Source organism: Temnothorax longispinosus, chromosome 7 (assembly GCF_030848805.1).
Source record: "Temnothorax longispinosus isolate EJ_2023e chromosome 7, Tlon_JGU_v1, whole genome shotgun sequence".
Lineage (NCBI taxonomy): Eukaryota > Metazoa > Arthropoda > Insecta > Hymenoptera > Formicidae > Temnothorax > Temnothorax longispinosus.
This window is the reverse complement of record NC_092364.1, coordinates 9,507,811-9,518,285: the sequence shown is the minus strand read 5'-3', so window position 1 is coordinate 9,518,285 and position 10,475 is coordinate 9,507,811. Positions and strand designations below refer to the sequence as shown.

The window sequence follows — 10,475 nt, the reverse complement described above, 5'->3', positions numbered from 1 at the left end:
GGCACATAGAAAAACTTAAGCAGTAAAACTTAAGCAGTAAGCAAATCAGCCAATCACAGTCAAGAACTTAAGACACGGTCCTAAGCAGTAGCGAATCCATCCGTTGATATCCTTACTGCTTAAGTTTTACTGCTTAAGTTTTTCTATGTGCCACGGCCTTTAGAGCTCGGAAAAACAACCGGATAACTAGGTACCCGCCCGCTTGCCCGGTTATCCGTTGTATATGGATCTGGACCGGTTCCATACGGGTATCCGGATAATTTGGGTACCCGTAATCGCGTACGATAGCATTCTCCGTATAAGACTACACAAGAACTGCTATATCATTTGTTTTACTGACGACACCCTGGTGATCATCATTGCCAATGACATAATTGGGGCTTGCTACCTGGTTGGCAGGCAAATGAAAGAGATGATTGCTAGAATCAAGAAGTTGGGCCTAAAAATCTCCGCGGTTAAGACCGAAACTGTGTTTTTTGGTGGCAGACGGCGTTTTCAAGGTGGATTGACCATTCGAGTTGGAGATGTCGATGTTCCATTGAAGGACCACATGAAGTACGTCGGTGTAATGGTCGATAGTGGCTAGACATTTCGTCATTACTACAAATTCGTCGAGACTAAAGCGGCCAAGATAGCGAGGGCCTTGGGCCCTTGTCGCCTTATGCCCAACCTGAAGGGCTCTAGTGAGTTCCAAAGACGTCTGTACTACTATGTGGTGATGTCAATTATTCTATACGGTGCTCCGAATTGGAGCGAAGATTCAGCGGCTGCAAGACGTCGACAGCTTCCCTTGAGACGGGCCCAGAGAGTTACGGCGTTGAGAGTGGTGTCTGCATACCGTACGGTGTCGTTGGACGCCGCAACCATGATAGCAAGAATACCACCATATTTTTTCGTAGCTGAATGCCGTAAAATAGTGTACACTAGAATTAAGGAGCTGAGAGGAGGAGATGATTGGACGATCGACGCGGAGAGAGATATCAAGACTGAGGAGGAAGCGAGTATGCGTCGGTGATGGGCGGAATATCTCGAAGATGATCAACTGGCGGGAGCAAGGACACGTAATGCGGTCCGCCCTCTCCTCGATGTATGGTTGGACCACGGTTTTACATACAGGTCTCTCAACTCGATTTCTGTGGTGGGGGTGACTCCAATATCGAAGTCACATTTTGATGTCGCTGCTATCGAGGGATGTCGGTTTGAAAGTGCCAACGTAACCTATGTTGTCCTCATTGCGTCAGATAGCATAGCTGGCTCTTTGAGATTACTCACAGACTCGAGTTCGTCACCGCGGTATACGCGTTCTGTAATTTGAAGTGATGACAGAACCTTGCATTGTACCGAAATGCAAAACAGGCTATAAAAGCCTAAAAATAAAACGGAATATATATATATATATATATATGGGACGTTTCACGTCAACCGGATCACTTGTCTGCCTAAAATTTGAAGCGACCTACAAAGACGTTCGATAGCTCAAAAAATTAGTCTTTACTAGTACTTTCGAAAGTCATGTGTCCTGTTTTGAAATCCAAGATGGCTGATCCAATATGGCGGCTGAAAGCCTGAAAATTGGAGAAAAATCTACATAATTTAACGTAATCATGTTTTTAAATATTGATTCGATTTTAAAATGGTTTGGTAAGAAGTTTTCAGTGTCTGTGATGTTGAATCTGGGAGCTAGTTGAAGTTTGGAACGTTCCTGGAGCGATTGAAGTTTGGAACGTTCCTGGATTTTTTAAAAATGATTTGTCCCATTTCTCCTTTGGCACAGAGACATTTCTGAGTGATAAATACAAAATACATAAGAAACCGAACCGATACACCCTGCGGAAGACACTTTTATACTCAAAAAACCTACCCCCCGACCACTTTAAATATTCTGGCTACGCTGAAAACGATTTGTCCCATTTCTCCTTCGGCACAGAGCAACTACTAAATGCCACACACAAAATACATAAGAGACCGAACCGATACACCCTGCGGAAAACACCCTTATATTCAAAAAACCTACCCCCGGACCACTTTAAATATTCTAGCTACGCTGAAAACGATTTGTCCCATTTCTCCTTCGGCACAGAGCAACTACTAAATGCCACACACAAAATACATAAAAGACCGAACCGATACACCTGCGGAAGACACTCTTATACTTAAAAAACCTACCCCCGGACCACTTTAAATATTCTGGCTACGCTGAAAACGATTTGTCCCATTTCCTCTTTGGCACAAAGCAACTTATAAATTTCCTGTAAAATTCATAATTTATTGCATATCCCCGTAGAGTTTGCAACCTACTACCAATACTATCCTTCTCCTCTCACTTTAACCCTTTGGACCAACGGCTTAACGTCTCTTTCCGAAAGACGGAGCCCAGTTTTCTCCGCACAAGAGCAATGGGACAAATCGTTTTCAGCGTAGTCAGAATATTTAAAGTGGTCCGGGGGTAGGTTTTTTGAGTATAAGGGTGTCTTCCGCAGGGTGTATCGGTTCGGTCTTTTATGTATTTTGTGTGTGGCATTTAGTAGTTGCTCTGTGCCGAAGGAGAAATGGGACAAATCGTTTTCAGCGTAGCCAGAATATTTAAAGTGGTCCGGGGGTAGGTTTTTTGAGTATAAGGGTGTCTTCCGCAGGGTGTATCGGTTCGGTCTCTTATGTATTTTGTGTGTGGCATTTAGTAGTTGCTCTGTGCCGAAGGAGAAATGGGACAAATCGTTTTCAGCGTAGCCAGAATATTTAAAGTGGTCCAGGGGTAGGTTTTTTGAGTATAAGGGTGTCTTTCGCAGGGTGTATCGGTTTGGTCTCTTATGTATTTCGTATTTATCACTCAAAAATGTCTCTGTGCCAAAGGAGAAATGAAACAAATCATTTTTAAAAAATCCAGGAACGTTCCAAACTTCAATCGCTCCAGGAACGTTCCAAACTTCAACTAGCTCCCAGATTCAACATCACAGATACTGAAAACTCCTTACCAAACCATTTCAAAACCGAATCAATATTTAAAAACATGATTACGTTAAATTATGTAGATTTTTCTCCAATTTTTAGGCTTTCAACCGCCATATTAGATCAGCCATCTTGGATTTTAAAACGGGACACATGACTTTCGAAAGTACTAGTAAAGACTAATTTTTTGAACTATCGAACGTCTTTGTAGGTTGCTTCAAATTTTGGGCAGATAAGTGATCCGGTTGACGTGAAACGTCCCATATATATATATATATATATATATATTAAGGGTGGCAATTTTTTTGAGTCAAAAATATGATTTTAAGTTTCACTTCTTAAATTCGTTCTACAAACTCTCAAATGAATTTGGCGACAATTAGAACGAATACTCAGATACTTAAAGGGTACAATTGATATGAGTATCTACTTTCTAAAGAATGATTAATTGCCTATGCAGATTCCGACTGGGCTGGTGATGCCGATTGAAAATCAACAACTGGTTTTCTAATTGAAGTCCATGGAGCCCCTGTGTGTTGGGTAACAAGAAAGCAATCTACAGTAGCCTTTTAATCTACAGAGGCGGAGTACGTGGCACTCGCCACTGCATCGACGGAGATAGTATGGATTCTCAACCTACTCATCCAATTAAAGCAAATAACGGAAAAGCCTATAACAATCTTTGAGGATAATTAATCGTGTATTCATTTATTAAACAAATGGGAACACCAAAGATTAAGGATGTTCTATAGGGACAGATCCAGCCAAAAGTCATGGAAATCTTAAAAATACCGATATTAATTTTCTAGAGATCCAAAGACAAAAAAATGTATACAAATAGTTACGACAAGTCTAATTGAATGTAAAAAATGTAGATTTAGTGACTGTAAATAACTGTTACTACTATTTTTTTCTTAAACAAAATCTCGACAAAATAATTTTTGACAGTGAATTTGCCCTAAATTCAACTTAAAAAAATTAAATTTGTAAAAAATTATAAAATAAAGTAATTGCTCTAAACTCGTAATTTCAGTCATATTTGATAATATATATTAAGTATATTGTATAAACATGAAAATTATATTAGTAGGGGAAGAACGGGTACTCCGACCCCCAGGCTTGCGGTTAGGGGGGGTCGGGGGGGGCCTCGCTCACGCGGAGAAAACGCCGTAAGAGGTGGGCGAGGGAGACGAGGGACGGTGTTAAGAGTCATCGAAGGGGGGGAGTTGCGGGGGGAAAATTCCCCAGGCAATTTACTAGTAACTGGACAAAGACTCGAGGCTGTCCAATCAGATTTGAGTACTTTGTTGGTACCTAAGACGTAAATTCCCTAGGCGGGTAATTAGGAATTTCGTGCCGCAGTGTTGCCAATGGGATTCGGGGCGGGGACGCGGGCGTTCCGAGGGGGCGCTCGGAGCGGCGGTTTCGCGTTATCGATCGAGCGGGGCGGAAATCGCGATCCCTCCCGATAGAGGAGCGTCGCGCGTTGCCGACCGCGCGCGGAAATCGCGATCGAATTTTTTTTACGCGCTCGCGCGCGTCCGGGCGCGTCCGAACTTGTTCGAACTCGTTCAATGTCGCTCTTGTCGACGTCCCGCGTGGCGGTGGTGTGAGTGAGCGCGTAAAAATGCGTTCAAGATCGTCTTTTTCGCGGATCACGATCACCTTTCTTCGTTCTTGTTTTTCTCGGTCCGAAGGTTGTTTAGATCCTTCTCCGCGTATCGCGGATGACGCAATCGCGGCGATTGTGTACCATGTACCATGCTGGGCGGGGGACAGGCGAACGTACGTGCGTGCGGCGGCAGGGACAGTCAGTGGTTGGACCTAACGTGGGCCACCCTCCCTGTCGCCCGCAAAATACGCAATTGGAGGGTGGTAACGGACCCAGGAGACGCTCTCCGATCATCAATATATTATGATGACGGTCCGTGCCACCCCCCCGGAGGTACTAGCCCGCCGCCGGGAAGCCAACAGGCACAGACGGAGATGGGCCATTAAGAAATTGGATGGCGACCGCTTTAAGGCGGCTATTATCGCCCTAACATGGGGCAAGGAGAGGGAGCAGCTAGAGGAGGGGGATGCGGATGTGGACGAATTGGCTGGGGATTTGTCACGAGTGATGACGAAGGTCTGTTGTCGTCATCGTCCGAATCGCTCGCCGGTGACGTTAAATAATCGTTGAGGCGTACGATTCGATCGAGGAGATCGCGCAACTGTTGCAACAGTTCGGCCTTAAGGCAGACTATATTTAGCATCCGCAGATCGAATTTACCAGCCGCCGTGACGGTATTCGTAAATTCGTTGAATCTGTAGAACTGCGTTTGAGTGGTGAAATACAGATTGCCGTCGACGTATCGGAAGATCAACGTCACGCCGGTTGGTATTCCGGGAAACGTCGCTTCGAGAGGCGTAAATTTGGCAACTCTCTTCGTACATTCGTTTATCTCGCCCATTGAGTTACCGTTGAACACTACGAAGGAACGTCCTCTGTAGGTGTTTACCGCTCCGTTGATTATCGTTTTTGCGGGAAATTCGAGTTCTTGCAAAATCTTCGGCCAATTTGGCCGCGGACTAAATTCCGGATATTGAACCATTGTTCCGGATTGGGCGAGTTCACGCGCACGGCAAGCCCTTCGCGACGGATGAGGAAGCGCTACCGCGATCCCATTTTTATCGACCACATGCGCGATTCCAGGAGCGCTTCGCGACCAATCAAATTTTGCGAGCGTTCGCACATCGACCCGCATATCTATCGAAATCGATTGGCATGGTTCTTTATCCTCGCGTCGCGGCGCCGCCGGAAGCGCAGTAGAGTACGTCTGTAGCCGGCCGGTGAACCACACGTGACTATATCCGCGAAGAAAACGTCGAACCGGGTGGTGGGCCACGCGACAAGATCTCCGCCCGCTCCGCGACAAGATCTCCGCTCGCGCCGACAGGATCTTAGCTCGTGCCGCGACATTTCCGCTCGCGTCGACACGAGATCCGCGCTCGTACCGCGACAAGATTCTCCGCTCGCGTCGCGACAAGATATCCGCCATAAGCCTGCCATCCGCGTGTCGTAAAAGACACCCGCTCGTCGCGCAATATCGTGGTTCACCGCGTCGACTTAGCCTATCCGTCGGCCCGCACCGGACGGTACGTTTTGAGACGCATCTAAGTGCTCTCCGTTTGAAAGTTAAGCGCCGTGTTCGGCCGTATTCAGTCTCGCGAGTGACGAGTGATCTGCGCCGTGATCGGCCGTCACCCCTCGCGAGAATTGTTCTATCTCGCGAGCTGCGAATGATCTGCATCGTGCTCGGCCGTCATCCCTCGCAAGAGACAAGTGCAACTTCGCGGGTCGCGAGTGATCTGCGCTGCGTTCAGCCGTCACCCCTCGTGAAAGTTTAAGGCTCAAGTGCAATCTCGCCGATTGCGAGTGATCTGCGCCGCGCTCGGCCGTCACCCTTCGGGAGAGTTTAAGTGTAATCTCGCGAGTTGCGAATGATCTGCGTCGCGCTCGGCCGTCATCCCTCGCGAGAGACAAGTGCAACTTCGCGGGTTGCGAGTGATCAGCGCTGCCTTCAGCCGTCACCCCTCGCGATAGTTCAAAGCTCAAGTGCAATCTCGCCGATTGCGAGTGATCTGCGTCGCGCTCGGCCGTCACCCTTCGCGAGAGTTTAAGTACAATCTTGCGAGTGCGATGGACCTGCGCCGTATCGGCCGTCCTCCCTCGCGAGAGAAACCCAGATACCACGTTGTGCGCATAAGCTGCCGCGGTCGGCCGTTCTACCGCGTGCAAGACATTCCGCGATCATTTCTGTAAGCGCCTCGTGCGCCGTGCGCCGTGATCGGCCATGTTGGTGTAAATCCGCCGTGTCACCGTTCGACACGGCCATTCGCGTAACAAGTGCCAGCAATGTGGTGTTCACGTGAACCATGTTTGTGACACCTCAGCAAATAAAGACTTATCTCACAGTACAAATAACAAGATTCAAACTGACTGAACTTGTCCGTTCCGCGATCCTACGATCCTACCGCCCACCTAAACGGAGCGCGAACCTCCCTAACCCGCACCGCATTGAAGCTAGTCTGGCTTCTGACACAGATGAGTGTCTGGTCCTTCGAGTTTGAAACAACCATGTATACCAAATTATCTACGAACACCATGAGATCACCGGACGGGGATTGATAGGCGGCGGTTACGCGCGAGTAATTGTCGTGAAGATAGCTAATTTGAAAGAGCTAAAGATCCATTGTACGTCCTACTGTCCAGATCGATCGACCAAACGTAACGCTTGTACGAGATGTACATTCGATTTTTCAAAATCAATATCCCATTCACGCGATCAAGGGTGCACAGGTCCGGCATTGGCGGCGGCGGCATCGGCGCCGGCGTCTGCGGGGGCTCGTTTGTAATTTTTTCACCGTACAAACGTTGAATGTCAATAATGTCGTATTGGTCGAGCTTAACCGGATACTGCTTGTCGGGCGTGTACGCGAACATCACCGATGTTCTGCGCTTATTGTGCAACAATCCGAGAGAGTGACCGATCTCGTGCGTCAGCGTGTAATGCAGGGAGAACTTATCCGCGGAAGATTTACTGACGTAAATGTGCCACGGCTCGTCTCCGTCGACGTGTACCTTGGAAACGAATCCCGCTTCGTCCGTCGGGAGAGACGCGTGGGGGGGCAAGCATGCCACCGGGACCTTCGAATTTGTCCGAGAAAGTTGGTCCGTTTACTTTGACATTCGTGTTACCGTGACGTAGGCGTCGCCAAGATATTATAATGTCAGGATTCGTTTCGGAGCGTTCGAACGTCAATGCCGAATGCTGCGACCACAGGTCGAACGCGGCCCGCGACGTGCTCAACTCGTTCTCTGTGGCTACGTAAAAATCCCACGTCAGGTGCGTCTTCGGCCATTTGGATAGATTCTTTCCGTGCTTCAGGATATCTCGGAAACCACATCGCGGTTTACTCATCAATTGCAGCGTTTCGTTGTTAGGCGTTCCATCGCTGGGTAAATCGTAGTATTTCTGAAAATCCTCGACGGCTTTGCGAAGAACGTCGTTTCGTCTTTGAGCCAGAACCGCGTCCACATCTTTGGTCAGATATCCGTATTTCTGCAGGTAATCGAACGTGAGCGCGTAATTTTCGTCCGTGGGATTGATGCACCTCACAGCGATAAAACATGCGGTTAACGCGATTACGCGCGCGAGCCACATCGTCGAGAGCGAGAGAGACGGTGGAACTGCGATGACGGTGCGTTGCGGTTTGAGCGCGATCGCGATGAGCGTTCCGGATGCGAATGTTTACGCGAGGACGCTCGTTAGCGATAGCGCGGATAGGTGGGTCTCGGGTGGAAAAAATTGCCTCGAAGATTTCGGCGGATGAGTCGGTTTGATAAAATGCATTTTTTCCTGGATGTAAAAAATGCTATTTTTATTATATTTTTTACCGCAATATCCTCCTTTTGTTGCACTTTCTCGGCGTGGATAGGTGTGGCGACGGGGGTCTTAGGTGGAAAAATTGTGTCGACGATTCCGGCGGATGAGTCGGTTTGATAAAAAATGCATTTTTTTTCTCAATGCATTTTTTTTCTGGATGTAAAAAATGCTATTCTTATTATATTTTTTACCGCAATATCCTTTTTTGTTGCATTTTCTTGGCGCGGATGGGTGGCGGCGGGGGTCTCGGGTGGGAAAAATGCGTCGATTCCGGCGGATGAGTCGGTTTGATAAAAAAAATCCATTTTTTTTCTTGATGCAAAAATGCTACTTTTAGTATATTTTTTACTACAATATCCTTTTTTTACCATATATAAGAACTCGAGACTAGACTTGGGTGTATATAGTGCATTCGCATCAGTTTTCACGTGAACTCTTGTAAACGTAAAATATGGATAAACTCAATGATTTGAAGAGCATTTGCGATTTATTACAAATACATACCGCGGCCCTGACAAGGGAAATTGATGATTTGTGTGACGCTGTGCGGCAGCTGCAGCTGCGATTGAGAAACATTACGGAAAAAGTGCCTTCTTGTCTTCAACTAACAGTTCGCGTAGACGAGGACGCGATGGTCATGTTGGAGAGAACGTAAGTATTACTTTCAAATGTCAAATGATTTATTAATACGATTAATTAACATTTTTATATATTTATATTTATATTTAATAATTATATTTTTATTTTTGTGCAGAGCCATCATCACCTCATTGGCGAAGAAATCTCGCAATCAAATCCGACTATTTGTGAGCAAAATTCGCGGGATGCACAGAGACGTCGCCCGTTTGGACGCGACCGCGGAAGAGGCAACTCGTCACCAGACAGACGGTGATGACGGCGACGAGTCGAACAATCAAGGGCCGAACAATCAACAGGGACGAGGAGTAGTAACCATCGAAGACGACAAAGATGTCCCCGAAGGTTGGCCGTCGCGAAAATAAAAAAGTAAAAAAAAAAAAAAGCAATATGTAAAATATAATAAAATAAAATTAGGAGAAGAAAGGGCTATCAGGGTCGACCGCAGATTTTAGTGCGTGATGTCATTTATTCTTCTAAATACAGTAGTCCGAACGTTTCGGCTCCATTCGAGCCATCCTTAGCAATAACAATAATGTGTCACACGTTCCAAATGCCCATTGGTAAGTTTTCCGATTAGAATTGTCGGAAACATCGACCAAATGATCGATATCTGAAATATATCTTTGTTAGAGTTGTGTAATAAAACAAAAACTTCAGCAACTCACCAAAAGGCCGAACAACGTGGAAACATAAAACAGTGTAGAAACAGAATAATTTGCGAGGAAACTTAACAGTCTCATCGACACGCCAAACAGCGATGAAATGACAATTATTCAGAGAAGAAGCGTGTCACGAGTCAAAACAACAGTGCAGATAATACATAGTGTGTAAAGTCGATGAGATAAATATTCGATTAAATGTAACCAATAGCAGGGCAGAATCTGTCCGCGTCAACAAGTTTTATACGAATGGTAAAAAGTTCATGGGTGTTTAGATTATAATTTATTTAAGACATCTATATATGCGTGGTGTAAAAATTCAGTATCATTTTGTGAATTAATCCCATTTCTTTGTAACTTAATGTGAGACATTTCAGAAATAAGTCTTCTGGAGAGATATCTTTCACTGTCCAAAATTTCGACGTTCTCCCAGTCAAAGTCATGATCAAAATTCAATCTGTGATCTGTAATAACCGATTCAGTAGTAGTGTTTCTGTGAATGTGGTTACGGTGTTCTGAGACTCTCGTCCTTAATTGTCTCTTCGTCTGGCCTACATACGACGCGTCACAGTTATTACAAGATATTTTGTATCGGTACACAATAATTGTACCATCGGTACAATACATTGTACCGATGGTACAATTATTGTGTACCGATGGGGTTCTCCCGAGAGCTTATGGATTACCAAAAATTCATAAAATAGGTAATCCCTTCAGAATCATAGTTTCCTCTATTGACAGTCCTACATACTCATTAGCATTTTTTCTACATAAGATCATTTCCGAAAGTATTCCGAAACCT

General features: G+C 45.8%; 2 protein-coding genes across 2 annotated transcripts; one reads left to right on the top strand and one right to left on the bottom strand.

The window, feature by feature from the left end:
- Positions 1–661: 661 nt before the first annotated feature.
- LOC139816437 (uncharacterized) lies at positions 662–1,015 on the top strand. The gene has a single exon (XM_071783928.1). It carries the CDS (start codon positions 662–664, stop codon positions 1,013–1,015), a length of 354 nt encoding a protein of 117 aa, XP_071640029.1.
- Positions 1,016–7,156: 6,141 nt separating this feature from the next.
- On the bottom strand, positions 7,157–8,153 carry LOC139816434 (interstitial collagenase A-like). The gene is made up of 2 exons (XM_071783925.1): positions 7,671–8,153; positions 7,157–7,570 (listed from the first exon to the last, which is right to left on the bottom strand). The coding sequence occupies exons 1-2, from the start codon at positions 8,151–8,153 to the stop codon at positions 7,157–7,159; spliced, it is 897 nt and encodes a 298-aa protein (XP_071640026.1).
- Between the last annotated feature and the right edge of the window lie 2,322 nt (positions 8,154–10,475).

Bases quoted from the DNA above. Each gene is read 5' to 3' on its own strand.
- LOC139816437 (XM_071783928.1), top strand. From the start codon at position 662: ATGCCCAACCTGAAGGGCTCTAGTGAGTTCCAAAGACGTCTGTACTAC.
- LOC139816434 (XM_071783925.1), bottom strand. From the start codon at position 8,153: ATGTGGCTCGCGCGCGTAATCGCGTTAACCGCATGTTTTATCGCTGTG. The intron at 7,571-7,670 runs GTAAACGGACCA...TTCGTTTCCAAG, and splicing joins ACGGTAACACGAATGTCAAA to GTACACGTCGACGGAGACGA.